Below are 15,223 nucleotides of genomic sequence, written 5' to 3'. Positions count from 1 at the left end.
CTGGTTTCTTCAGTAATGAGTGACAATGAGTTCTCTGTACTAAGATGTTGTCCGCAGTCACCAGATCTTATATATCCCAATTTAAGCAACCCCAGCACGGCACACTGATCAGACTTTGGCATTAAATTATTTTAAAAATCAATGAAAGCAAAATTCATGTGGCTAAAAATATTGTGATTTTGTAGTCTGCTGATGATGGGCAGCTAACTGGAAGGCTTTCTATTGTCTCTGTAAGTTTTTAAGCGTGATACAAGGGGCTGTTGAGATAAATGGAATAAAAAATCTATTTAGCCTCTTTATATTCAGATTATGTTGGTTCAGTGGAGCACAAAAGGTCAAGGCTTAAAGAGAAAAATACATTTTCATCCTTCACAAATGTCACTGGAAAACAGACAAACCCACTCTACAGATCTGCTCCAGCTGAGAAGATAGAATTAACTTGTATTTATTATTTGAGCTCTTCATCAGTGTTTCTTCTGAACAACCAGAACTCCTCAACACTTTTTGTGGAGGGATGATGTCTTTTTAAAAGCACTTCAAACTCTGCCAGCCTTTGATGTCTGAGTCTTTAAGCTTGTGCGATTGAAAAGATGGTTTGACAAATCATCTAAAGATGTGCTTAACGGAAAGGTGGAGTGACGTGCAGTCTGTCTGAGACCCACTGTAACAGCCTGTTGACCTTGCTGCATCACAGTGGAAGTGGGGACAGAGAAGGGACAAACTATCAATAAGCTAAAAAAAAAAGTTTCAAACTACTTTTGTAGAGACTGCAGACTTCTTCTATTCACAGAAGAAACTGATAATTCCCAAGGAGTCTTTTACAAAACACAAACTGTCACACCACATAAGGACAGTGCACCCAGAGAGGTCCATTTACAGCTATTATCCTGGCCATAAGAAAACATAAGCGCTGGAGTGAACAACACCAAATATACATAAACATCATTTTCATCATTAAAGTAATAATCATGGTTTGGTAAGGAAGTAGTATTTCTGAACCGATCCACTGAACCTGACTTTTTCTTTCTTCAGTCTGGACTTTCTCCCTTCTTCTGTCACAACTGGTCCTAAACTTAACTGGTGCTAGAAGAGGGAGTGTGTTCCAGTAAGCAAGTCTGACCTCATGTTTCTTTTCTAGGTGGTTTACAGACTGTATATAAAAGATAGATGTAGCTGTCACCAGTGTTGGTCAAGTTACTTGAAAAAAGTAATCAGTAACTAATTACTGATTACCTCCCCCAAAAAGTAATCCCGTTACTTTACTGATTACTTATTTTCAAAAGTAATTAATTACTTAGTTACTTAGTTACTTTTTAAAAACACGATTTACAACCTGAAGAGGTGATAAAGCGATAGATCTTTCAGCCCAATTCTACTTTTTCTGCATAATCCATCATACAAAATGTAATCAAATGGAAAAGTCTCTTTTTAACTTGTTTTATTAGTTTTAATCTTTTAACTTTATGCATCAAGCAAAAATTTAATTATATGCAACATTCTCTGACTGGAAGAAATTAGTTTAACATTTAAACCTATTTTCTGCACATTCCACCACATAAAATAAAATATTTTGTGTGTTTACACTCAGTCTTTCAAATAGATGCAAGTAAAACACAGCAGAAAATAAATAAAGTCAAAGACTCAGCGGTCCTGTTGCTCTATTTTCACCTGTAAAGCAGGAGTTAGGTAGGCGGAGGTTTACCCTGGTGCAGGTGTGCTGCGGTCAGTGGAAGGATATGGCAGCTCTGTGAGTTTCCCATTACGTCGTAGCTACTCGGTGCTTCCTTGGAAGTTTAGGGTTTTTTTCGCTGTAAAAAGAAGTTTTCTTCCCACGCACAGCGGACACTAATGTTTTTGTCACTTTTTATGGAATCAAACTCAAAGTAAGGTCAGTACTTCCACACTTTAAACGCTGCACGCTCATACTCTCTCCTGCACTCGATATATGATCCACTGTTGATCTGCACACAGCTGTTGTCACCAACGGCGCACTCGCTTACGTCACTGTCGTGAGACATTCTCGCAAAAGATTCACGGTTTTAGTAACGCAGTAACGCAGCGTTCCTACGGGAAAGTAAAGGTAATCTAATTACCGTTTTTGCAATAGTAATCCCTTACTTACAAATAACGTTACAAATAACGCGTTACTGCCCATCTCTGGCTGTCACCCACTGGTTTGTGAACTTGCTTGATGCCCTGAGTTTGCAATTTTCCCAGTAGCCCTTTGATTTAATTTTTGGTTTTTAAATGAGCCTATATTTGGTGCATATTTGGTTGACACAGTAGCATTAAGTTGCACTGAGGTTCATTGTGGTTCCCCAGCTTGTAATTCATAGTATTATATGGGATATTATTTTGGCTAGCAAAAAAAAAGGAAGCTTAAAACAAAATCTACTTTCTTGAGAAACTAAAGAGCTTACTGCTCAGACTGTCTTCAAAAAACATCTCTCGAGTTTGAGAGAAAACATCACATTGCTGCTTCAAAAGACACAGAGCTCAGTGTGTCTTAATTAAAGCGACTCCACTGGGAATGCAGGGAAGATGTAGAGGATTTACTGAGAGGTGGCAGGCAGCAGAAAATTCATCCAGTTTAACGTAAGAACAGATGCTGATGTTTAAACTAAATGTACTTATAGAAAAACAATCCAAAGCATATTTTTAACCTAATATCTGAAATTATGGATTTCATTCAAGTCTAAATGATTTGGAGGTCATTTCTTAAACATTTTTCTAAAGTCTGAGTTACAATTCCATCCATTTCCTGCCACTTATCTGAAGTCCGATAACGGGGGCAGCAGGTTAAGCATGGTATTTCAGATGTCCTTTTCCCCAGTCACATTTCCAAGGTTGTCCTAGAGCATACTGATATGCTTTGCGGCCACACTTACGTATATGATCGCTCAAGAAAATGGGTGTGCCCCAAAAACCTCCCAAAGGAAGCGTCCTGTTTAGTTACCAGAACTGAGCTGACTCGTTTCAGTGACTATATTGTTCAAAATATTCACTCGTCGCCATCCCATTCTTAGTCCATAGGGTTTAGTATGATGCCGGCCCACTCTTTTTTAGCTATCATAGCTTCAACTCTTCAGTGAAGGCTTTCCACAAGATTTAGGAGTGCGTACTATGTGCCTTGGCCCGGCATAACGGTGCACTGTGGAATATTTAGTAGTGGGGAAATTTCACAACTGGCCTTGTTGCACAGGTGGCATCCTATTACGGTACCACGCTGGAAATGACTGAGCTCCTGAGAATGACCACTGAAGGAACAATGGGCTGGGAGGTCAGTTCCTAGTAAAATATAGTGTATAATATAACCACACTTTGGAACTATAGCAGAAAATAGAAGAATTTCTTTGCAAGATCTAAAACTTGGGAAAAGTATAACATGAGATGTGGATGTGCATGCTAAGTCTTGAGCCGTGCTCGGGCTTAACTTTCTTAATTGTTTACACGTTTTCTTTTTTCCTGCTGGACTCATGGTGCTTACACAGAATTGTGAAGTCTGAATGCTTTATTCTGTGATCAAACCAGAAAAAAACTTGGCAAGATTAAACAAACCTTTATTATTTTTCTTAACATTTTATTTCTGGTGTTATTTAGTTATATCTAGATGACTGGAGACATCAAACGGTCTCAATGCCAACTGCTATTTAAGACATACTTACATTTCCACACTATGGGTTCAAGTTTTTAATGCACTCTATCCAAGACAATTTATTATTGTCCTTTTTTTGTAGTTTTCCTTTGCTATTTCCCATTCTTAGAGTACAGTGGGGGCAAAAAAGTATTTAGTCAGCCACCGATTGTGCAAGTTCCCCCACTTAAAATGATGACAGAGGTCAGTAATTTGCACCAGAGGTACACTTCAACTGTGAGAGACAGAATGTGAAAAAAAAATCCATGAATCCACATGGTAGGATTTGTAAAGAATTTATTCGTAAATCAGGGTGGAAAATAAGTATTTGGTCAATAACAAAAATACAACTCAATACTTTGTAACATAACCTTTGTTGGCAATAACAGAGGTCAAACGTTTACTATAGGTCTTTACCAGGTTTGCACACACAGTAGCTGGTATTTTGGCTCATTCCTCCATGCAGATCTTCTCGAGAGCAGTGATGTTTTGGGGCTGTCGCCGAGCAACACGGACTTTCAACTCCCGCCACAGATTTTCTATGGGGTTGAGGTCTGGAGACTGGCTAGGCCACTCCAGGACTTTCAAATGCTTCTTACGGAGCCACTCCTTTGTTGCCCGGGCGGTGTGTTTTGGATCATTGTCATGTTGGAAGACCCAGCCTCGTTTCATCTTCAAAGTTCTCATTGATGGAAGGAGGTTTTGGCTCAAAATCTCACGATACATGGCCCCATTCATTCTGTCCTTAACACGGATCAGTCGTCCTGTCCCCTTGGCAGAAAAACAGCCCCATAGCATGATGTTTCCACCCCCATGCTTCACAGTAGGTATGGTGTTCTTGGGATGCAACTCAGTATTCTTCTTCCTCCAAACACGACGAGTTGAGTTTATACCAAAAAGTTCTACTTTGGTTTCATCTGACCACATGACATTCTCCCAATCCTCTGCTGTATCATCCATGTGCTCTCTGGCAAACTTCAGACGGGCCTGGACATGCACTGGCTTCAGCAGCGGAACACGTCTGGCACTGCGGGATTTGATTCCCTGCCGTTGTAGTGTGCTACTGATGGTGACCTTTGTTACTTTGGTCCCAGCTCTCTGCAGGTCATTCACCAGGTCCCCCCGTGTGGTTCTGGGATCTTTGCTCACCGTTCTCATGATCATTTTGACCCCACGGGATGAGATCTTGCGTGGAGCCCCAGATCGAGGGAGATTATCAGTGGTCTTGTATGTCTTCCATTTTCTGATGATTGCTCCCACAGTTGATTTTTTTCACACCAAGCTGCTTGCCTATTGTAGATTCACTCTTCCCAGTCTGGTGCAGGTCTACAATACTTTTCCTGGTGTCCTTCGAAAGCTCTTTGGGCTTGGCCATGGCGGAGTTTGGAGTCTGACTGTTTGAGGCTGTGGACAGGTGTCTTCATACAGGTAACGAGTGGGGGACAGAAAAGCTTCTTACAGAAGACGTTACAGGTCTGTGAGAGCCAGAGATTTTCCTTGTTTGAGGTGACCAAATACTTATTTTCCACCCTAATTTACGAATAAATTCTTTACAAATCCTACCATGGATTTTTTTTTCACATTCTATCTCTCACAGTTGAAGTGTACCTCTGGTGCAAATTACTGACCTCTGTCATCATTTTAAGTGGGGGAACTTGCACAATCGGTGGCTGACTAAATACTTTTTTGCCCCACTGTATGTACCATTTTTTTTCTGTAAAGCATTGCATTGATATAAAAAGATTCTTTTTTTTATCTAGAGCTTTTCTTAGGTACTCAGTCTGCAGCACTTTGATGAAAAATGAGGACACAAGGATTGTTTGTGTATTGTGACTCAACAGATTCAGGATTTAACTTCAAAATGAAAAGTTTTTTTTTAATGTGTTTTAGGACAAAAGTAGGCCACAGAATGCAGTTGGGCAATATCAGCCTTTGATGATGATTAAAGTAGTTGGGGCATAAATCTATATTAGGTATTGATGGTCTTTTGACCACACAGGCAGGCAGCTATGAAGCTGAGGGAGCAGAGCCACCACTGAGAATAAATCAACACATTGCATTATTATTTTTTAATTCTAGAGGAATAAATCATTTAAATTAAAACTGCAGCTGTGACACATGAATGCTGGTAGCAGTGAAAACAAAACACCTTATAACTATTTTGCATGTTGCTATTTTTTCTAACACCTTTCTCTCCTTTTTCTCATCTTTGGGGTTTTTTGGGGGGGAGGTGTTTTGTTATTTAAGTGGAAAATATTATGAAGTGTATTGATATCTTCTGCAGCTGTTATGACCTTTTTTTTAAACTGATGGTGTGTGAATAGTGTCTTTTCCTCCCTCTTCTGTGTCTGGCTGAAAACTTAGGTACCTACTTTGAATTGAGACCCTATTATTCTGGTCTGGGAAAACTTTCTTATTAACACATTTTCTTCCTGTTTATGTCAAGGAGAAGTGTAAAAGGTCTTGTGTTTTCTTTTGGTGGTGGGTAAACTAGGTGTCTTGATGCATGCTCAATAATGAGAGACCAAAGACGTCAGTTGGATGAGTGATGAAACATTCGTTTCACTGAAAATGCTGCATCCAGGTGACGAGGTAACTTCTAATTTTCTTTGATTTCGTTACCTGGATTACTGGGCTTGCATCCAGGTAAACTAAGGGTTTTGAAAATGTTGTGTTTACTATTTTGGTCTTTCACAGGAAGTGGGGAAGAGGGGAGTCACTTTTACATTATGCTCTGGTTTCCCCTTGTCAAAGCCAGGGGAATTGTCCATTTTGCTTTTATTACAGGTAAGTGAGATAGGTTATGTTTTTGCATATTTCTGGTTGACATTTATTTTTCTTAAGTAGCATCTGGAAAGTTTTTCAAGTTATTGCTTGGAAGCAAGAGCATCACTAGAGAGTAAAAGCAGTTGTCAGCATCTTTTAGCAAAATGAGTCCACAGTTTTCAATCCCAGTGACATGCATGGTGCTGACCAGGAGCAGGACCATGCCAATCTTTTTTTTTTTTACTGTCACAAGGCTGAGCACCATGAAATTGTCTCCCCTGATGAAACTATAAATGTGGAGTCCCACTGTACTGTCCTTAGGCCTCTGATGGGGAACGTTCAGTAGTGAAAATGATGCGAACTGGAATGGGTGCCAGCGCACAGTGCATTAAAAACTTGCCAGATTTGCAACCATACCATTTCATCCACGTTGCAGATGTATTAATGACACCTTATACGTGATGTGTCTTCCACCATTTTTCAAAAAGACTGCAGCACAACAACGCACTGCACACAGGGGGTCGACAAGATGCAAAATTGAGAAGTCATGAATACTTTAAGACCTGCTCTTCTTTCCCTCTCCACACAGTCCAAAGAAATGCAGGTTATTGGATTTGAAACAAACAAACAAAAAGCCTGTTATCTCTCTGACAAACAGGCTCGCTGAGTGCAGGTAGAGGCGATTGAAAAAGAGAGAACAAGCAACACCGAATCAGAAATGAGATTCAAGAAGTGTGATGAGACAGAACAGCTGGCCAGACAAAAAGAAAATAAGCAGAGCATAAAAATAGCATGCTAAGAAACTGGAAAAACATAACACATGAATGAACAAAGCAAGCAAATTAAATGGGAATATGTGTGGAGCCAACCCCTTAATGACACTGATGTTTTCACCGTTACCTGAGGTGACAGGAAGCAAAAGTTACATAAGCCTTCTTTTTAGTGTTGATATGAAAATCCAGTGAAGGTTATTGTATGCATTTGATTTGAAGACATCCCAAGACAAAGATCCAAATCCATACGAATGCAAATAAAGTCTCTTTCTTGCAATAATACAGTAGAGAAGTTATTCAGTATTCCCTCTGCTACAAAGAAGACGACACTGAGCTGACACTCAGACAGATCAATAAGACTCCCACCAGAAGAGTGGGCTGCTGACTGCAGGAGCCAATATCTCTATTTGCACTCAACTCACACATGCCAAGGGTAACTCAATGCCACTTTGCACCAAGCCACACAATCAGATGAATATCCCAGAGGTCTCCAGTTAACACTGAAATCTCTGTTTCAACAGCAGCAGTCTGGATTTCAGCTCCAAACAATCAGAAACTAACTGACGCAGGTTGGAAACGTACTTGACTTTGAATGCACGCTCCTGCTGTGGTGAGTGTGGTAAGCATGACAATGAAGATCTTGGGTCATTTTAACAAAATTGCTATGCACAGGCCTACATCTATGCATCCAGGCAAGCCCCGTCAGACAGAAGGATAACACTGACCTACCAAGCATGGTCAGGCCTTTCATTCAGACTGTATCTCTGCAGCTATTAAATAGATTTCTAATTTTGTGCACACTGTCTCAACAACTTTGTCTTAACAGACTTTGTTTTAACAAATATCAGGTGGATTTCTTTTAAGAGGACTAATAAAGTCCTCTTATAAAGAGTTTTTACCAAGCAACCTCATTAGAACAAAAATGGCATTTGCTCAGCCCTGTTGTTTATGATCACGGAAACTATAGCTTTTTCCCCCCAGTTGCATCCAAAGAGAACTTTTTCTTCATTTTATTGACCTGGCATTAAGACTTGCCCAGTGGGAACAGTCTCATCAGATGCTGTGCTTTTTAAATTGCCTGCAGTCATACATGATGAATGATGTGTATTGGGATTAAGCCATTAGGGTTAAATAATAAAGAAGTGGCTGGAGAGGCACGTGTACCTGCTAGTCACCCATCACCCAATGGCTACCAATTAAACTGCAGTTATAAAAACCCCTTCACCTTATAGCTAGAGTGCTGTTGAAATTACAAATAAATGAAATTACTAGCTCATGCTCAACATTCTTCAAAAATCTGTAAAAAAAAAAGCACCCCAAAATGTATGATGGGAGTAAAATAATAATAATGATAATAATAATCTATTTTTGACACTTGAGCAAGAGGGTTTCAAGGTGATTCAAGGTGATGTAATGGTTAACTTTTGAGGTTGGTTCTGGCTCCATCTGCACTTCTATGTGGGTTTGGCATAGCTGTGACTTACTGCCACAAAAAACGAACAATTTTAGGTTCATTGGTGATTCTAAATTGGCCGTAGTTGTGGATGTCACCATACAGGGTTGCGTCTCTCTGTGAGAGCACTGTGCGGTGTCTGGGATAGGCTCCAACTCTCGTGGAAACTGGGGCTGGGTAAGGAGTTAAGAAAAATAATGAATGGATGGATGATTATGTGAATGTCAATTCTGTGCCAGCTGGAAGCCGTGCTCACCCACCCACCACCCTGATCTCCACATCCTTTGGTTTGAAGTGCTGTATGAGTGTAATTTCTCTAAAAATGGGTTTTTCGGCAGCCTTACCGTAACAATAAGTCCCCTTTCCTGGAAGTATTTGACCAGAGGAATGGTGTTTTGTTTGAAGTTGGTCAGACGGCGCTCAATGGCCTTAGGGTTGTCGTCAGGCCGTCCCTGCTGCTCGGCTCGTTTCTGCAGCCTCTCCTTCAAACGGTGGTTAGTGCAGGCCAGGAACACCACAAGGTCAGGAGTACAGATCTAGCGGGAGAGAAGAGAATATATTAACCAATACTATAAATACTTTACCTCTCATAAAAGTCTTCATTTATATGTGATGGCCATAATTTGACCCTGTGGAACCTCAGAGGTGCTGACTCTTTCAAATCTCTGCGGTCCACTCAGGTCAGTCTCATTTTTAAATTCAGTTCACTCAGGTCAAAATGATAAAAATGCAACTCATTCAAAAACAAAAGACCTGATCTTTCTAAGGTCTGAAGAGACAGTATATATACAGTGGGTATATATAGTGTGTGTACACAGAAATATTTCCTGCTTTTGAATTAAATCTACTTGAATTCCACTGGAATTCATTGCCTTGAGGATTTCAGCTTATCACGTAGAAAATAGCCTGCGGCTGCACCAGCGACGCCACAGTTTTAATACAGGTGGGATTATGACTCAAACAGGTTAATACTGTCCCCCCTCAAAAGAAGATGAGTACATAAGCTGCCACTCAGAAAGCTTTTCTTTGCATTATTGCTTTTGTGTAATAAACAGAGGAGGATGATAGATAAACTCAGCTAAAAATTAGCATCTTTTTTGCGGGACTTAGATATAATCCAACAAGCAGCAGTTTTCATAATCATGTCAGTGGTTCTGTGTGTAGACAGGAGCCCGTTTGGATTTAACAGTTCAAGATAAATAACCCCATATCAGCCATATGTAAACAACACTATGATTGCTCTTACATACATTTGCCTATATAGATCACCATTGAGTGTTTTAATGCCATTAGTAATTACCAAAATATTTTTTTATGTTTCTCTAATGGTTATTCTGCCAGTATGGACAAGCTCTTTTATTGAAGCGATATTTGTTAATGGTTAAATATAATGATTGTTGTTATCCATGAATTTTTCGATTTATTTAAAAAAAAGTAGGTGGCAGCAGGTGGTCTTTTGACAAAATCATCTTTGATTTAGATTTTTTTATGCTGTTTCTAATGATTGACAACAAATAAGACTGCAAATAAGGAGTAATACGATCACATTCAACTTCTCTTTGTGGTTATCAGGCTTTTAATTTGTCTGCCTCAACAGCCCAGCTACAGAACATCCAAGCAGCCAGTGCATAAACAGAAAAGTCATCAGAAAAATCATTATTGCAAAGTTCAACGTTCAGTTTAGAGGATGTGGTCTGTGGTGCGCATGACCTGTTTTGTAATAGAAAAAGAAAGGTTAGTGTGCCAACTGAATTTGTGTAATTTAAACCTTGCAACCAAAAAAGGAGAGTGTAAGCAGAGCTATTCTTTTTAGCTCAAAATGCTGCAGTTGTCACTATGTACAGTCGGTCAGCTCATTGTAATGAGTATGCCTGCCTCATAGTCCTTGCAGGTGACTATTTGTGACTGCTGTTGTGGGCCTGATCTCCGACAACATCGAGACGGCCTACCTGGAGGAGATTAGGAACCTGGAGACCTGGTGCCAGGAGAATAACCTCCTCCTAAACGTCAGCAAGACTAAGGAGCTGATCGTGGACTTCACTACAAAGCAGGCGAGGAATTACAAACCCCTCATCATCATTGGCACGCCAGTGGAGAGAGTGGACAGTTTCCGATACCTGGGTGTCCACATCACTCAGGACCTGTCATGGTCCTGTCACATCAACACCCTGGTTAAGAAAGCCCGTCAGCGTCTCTTCTTCCTCAGAAGACTTAGAGACTTCCATCTGCCACTGAAGGTGCTCAAGAACTTCTACTCCTGCACCATCGAGAGCGTCCTGACGTCAAACATCTGCACCTGGTTTGGGAACAGCACCAAGCAGGACAGACAAGATCTGCAAAGGGTGGTGCGCTCGGCAGAACGCATCATTCAATCAGAGCTCCCTGACCTGCTGTCCATCTACACCAAGCGGTGCAAGTCCAAAGCTAGGAAGATTATGATGGACCTCTCCCATCCCAACAATGGACTCTTCTCACTGTTGAGGTCTGGGAAGCGCTTCCGCTCCCTTAAGGCCAAAACAGAGAGAATGAGGAGGAGCTTCTTCCCCCAGGCTATTCGGGCCCTGAACCAGGTGTAGGACTGGACTCTCCCAAACACGTCACTATAAGACTGGACTCTCACACACGTCACCACACGCACCACCACACATTTCCTATAATCCTATAATTCCTATAATTTATAATCCTTATCTTTATAATCTCTTCTGCTATTTGCACATTCTTTACTGTAAATTCCTAAGTTAATTTGTAAATTTTTGTAGTAAATTGTAAATATTGTAAAACTTTTCTTCTGTCATTTAATGGTCGGGCATTGTACAGCTACAAGCATTTCACCCCCGTGTCATACTGTGTATGGTTGTGTGTGTGTGACAAATAAAATTTGAATTTGAATTTGAATTTGAATTTGAATTTATTTGTAATGTGCCCAGAACAATGAAGTACTGTCATGTGAGTACATAAGGCCTAAATACACTAAGCAGTTAAAATTCAGGGATAACACAGTTATAAACCATATTGGATCAATTTCATGTGCTTTGGTGCAATTGAAAGTACACTGAAGACACAGCAGCAAAGTAACACTCATTCAAGCTGCGCAGGCAGAGCAGCTACAGTATGTACTGTCACACGAAGGTTTGGAGCACTACTCAAGCCCTACAAAATAAAATCCAGCAGGCAACTTGTGTACTTTTTTCTAGCCAAACTGTCTTGTGGGCTTCAGATACTGTTTCATTTTCATGCCATCAGTAGTGACAAGGACAGTAGCACCAAGAAAAACTAGAAAAAATATCAGTCAGGAGAAAGCAATGGTCTTTTGCACTCCCTCCAAAGCCATTCTCTTTTTGGGGATGTCCTTGTTTTTGTACCTGTTGTCACTTTCATTTGCAAAGCAGGTAAAATGGATTCACAATATTTTCTGCTTCCTAGCAGGACAGGACTATCCCTAAAATTTAACTGACTTTGTGTTATACTGTGAAGTGTTTTTGAGCAGTGTTTAAACATACAGTATAACAAAATGTGGCTGTCATTGACAAGAAATCATCAGAGCGTCTTCTTATTTAAAAGAAGACTAAGTCTTCATTAGGTTAAAGTTCTATAGTTAAGTGCCTAAAATGTTAGGTACTGACTAAAACACATTTAACAGCTACTCCACCCTGTAAAGTGTGTAACTAACAAGTGCAGATCACTGAAGGATACTTTTATCTGCATAACGTAAAGCATCATCAAAGTCAGGCAATTTAGTTTCTATGGTAGTTCTGACCTCCTCAGGTGTGACTCACAGAAGCGCTAAATATCCTCCTCGTCTTGTACCTGACAACCCACCACCAGTGGGAACCTTGCACTATATAAAGCCTGCACAGCAGTTTATAAGTTAGTTTCCTCCAGCTTGTGTTTCACTTTGATGAAATGGACTTGATGAACACTCCAGAGTCTGCATTTTATCTGGCACAATGCCAGAGAACTAAAAATAGTCTGAACGACGATGCTTATCGAGGCACATGCCACTCCGGCAGTGCGACTCAGGCTTGAGTCTTATAGCCGCTGTTTTCTACGAGAACGGTTTTAGATAGATCTTTATTAAAATGGTTGTCCTCACGTCAGACTGGAGCAAAAAGACATCATGTCAGGCTGTTTTAATGCCGGCAGTTCAGTAAGTGAATCTATCTGTTTTGCTTCAAGGCCAGGAAGCATGTGGAGGCTTTCTTTCAAACACACACTCATACAGAGTCCTAAATAAGGTGCATAAGCAGGCTGATGCTGACCTGATGGCTGTGCCAAACATCACTGCTAATAACCTTTTAGGGATGTTCTGCTAAATGCACTCGATTGAAGGGAAAACAACAACAAAATCCAAAAAAAAAAAAAGGTTTTGAAAAAAACAATGGCCGCAATTGACGCAGCTTCCTGTTGTGCTGCAATGGAAAGTTAATATCTATCACAGAAGGTACATAAGACGGTTGCTGTATGCTAACAAATGGTTTTAGCATTTAAGGATTTTTGTTTGTTTGTTGTGATTGGATTTGTGTGCCATTTTATTAGGTTTTGTTTCTGGTTTATTGAGATAAGAAACTGATTCATTTAAATGAAAAATCTTGTTTCATACTTTTTCACATAATACTGCCTTACACAAAGAAACAGTTGAATATGGGCTCCAGTCCAGAGTGAACTTGGCTGCCTTGAGTTAATTTCATTCTCCTCTTCCTTTCTAAACATATGTAGCTGTAGACTATCAGGCGTCTCCATCTGTCTGTATAGACCCAATTGTTCTCGGGTGGTTTCCTCTCCATCCGCCCTGCATCTCTCATGGAGAGGAACAAATTTTAAATCTTTGACGTCTCCAGGAGCTTTCTAACCTGTCTAAATGAATAGAACAAGACTGCATAGTTTAAATAAATGTCACCATATATACTGTAGAAACTGGAGGATGGCAACCGATTGCAGCTGAATCACTCGGTCTATAAAAGTCACCAAAACGAGTAAGCTGTCCAACAGAATCTCAAGTAAAAACCCAAAAGATTTTCCAGGAACACTAAAGCTGGCATTTTATTTTCTTTAAAAATGATGAATTGAAGATAGTTGCAGTTTCATTTCCTTTTATTTAACTAATTGCATAATGGGCTAATCCTTTAATTTTTCATTGAGTGTATTCTGCTGAACCTCAGTTAACATTAATTTTTATTGTTATACTGAGTCTTGCAGTTATTTCCTTGATTCATTGGATAATTGGTCTATAAAGCACAATAAATTATGCCAACTAAGAACATTGTGGTTGTCTTTAAACGTTTCATGTCCAATCAAGAGTTACAAAATTCTAATTACTGCATGTGTGTTTGAAACACCCTCCATTATATTTACAAATTGGGCACTTTAGTACACCTTATTAGAATGTACTGGACTGAGTATAATTTAAAGCACCTTGAGGCAACTGTTATTATGATTTGGTGCTGTAAAAATAATACTGATACTGGTGACTATGGAGTCCATTTGAGTACAGTGAACTCATTGTCATATTTAAGAAACTATCTTGAGATGAACTGAGCTTTGTAAAATCAAGACTTAACAGACCAGGCCTTGTTTTTAGGTTTTTGTTGTCTAGTTTTGCTGAAGCTGTGTGAGTTTCCTGTTAGCTGATAAGAGTAGAACAAGGTGTGGTCTTCTTCTGCTGCAGTCCATCTGCTTAAAAGTTTGACTAACTACAAGTTCAGAGATGATATTCTACACAGAGAACTGCTGCTCTTTATCAGACCATCCTCTTTAAACCCCAGACATGGTTGTGTCCGGTGTATCAGCATTTTTTGAAATGCTCAGACCAGCCTGTCCAGCACCAGCAACCACATTCAAAGTCATTTATTTACATTTCTTCCTCATTCTCATGCTTAATTTGAATTTTTGCAGGTCATCGTACACAGATGAGTGTATACAAGACCAATAATGGCAGCAAAATCTAATTCTTGAGACCCATGAAATATCAAACATTGGACACTTTTCCTTAAGATTTTTTTAATAGACAATAAACAAAGAGTTCAACTAATCAATCTGTTACTGGGATAGAACAGAAAGCTGTCAAAGGTACTTGTGCTTTTATTTAAAAGATGATTTCTGCAACCATTAACCTGGTTCATAACCAGCAGTGAGATTCCTTTTGAAAATCGTATTCTTTGATTTTGTCCCAGAGTCACACAGAAAACTATAATGCCAACAAAGAAGAAACTTCAGTCTTTAACTGTAACCTGTGCAGATTCTGTAAATGTCACCCACCCACTTATCTTGCATATTCACAGTGGTTATGTGTCTAGATGGAAATTCACAGAAAACAAATTGATTTTTTTTTCTTGCTGCGGATGAAGAGAGCGGTGTAAGCTTGCTAAAAGAACAATTACATAACGTTACTGTTAGGTTTTTTTTCTTTTACTTCCCCTTAGACCAGGGAAGTCTCTGTCTTGCAGGAGGAGGAAGATAAAGAAATGCGCATTTGTAATACGCAGAAATTAATTATTCTCAGAGCAGAAAGTTGAGTTTCTCTCTGTTGTTTTTATAAGAACGAGCACTTACTGCAGTGTAGCTGCTGCTCTTTTTGCACTTTTTAAATACCCGGTATGA

The 15,223-nt window shown here is 39.7% G+C and overlaps 1 protein-coding gene across 1 annotated transcript in view; it reads right to left on the bottom strand.

Moving 5' to 3' along the window:
• ak5 (adenylate kinase 5) overlaps positions 1-15,223 on the bottom strand; it is a 104,922-nt gene that overhangs the window by 61,286 nt on the left and 28,413 nt on the right. The window contains exon 6 of the mRNA XM_026149065.2: positions 8,971-9,162. Within this exon, the coding sequence (XP_026004850.1) occupies positions 8,971-9,162 (192 nt within the window). The remainder of the gene's footprint in view (positions 1-8,970; positions 9,163-15,223) is intronic.

Source organism: Astatotilapia calliptera, chromosome 18, assembly GCF_964374335.1.
Source record: "Astatotilapia calliptera chromosome 18, fAstCal68.1, whole genome shotgun sequence".
NCBI lineage: Eukaryota > Metazoa > Chordata > Actinopteri > Cichliformes > Cichlidae > Astatotilapia > Astatotilapia calliptera.
This window is presented reverse-complemented; position numbering and strand designations above follow the sequence as displayed.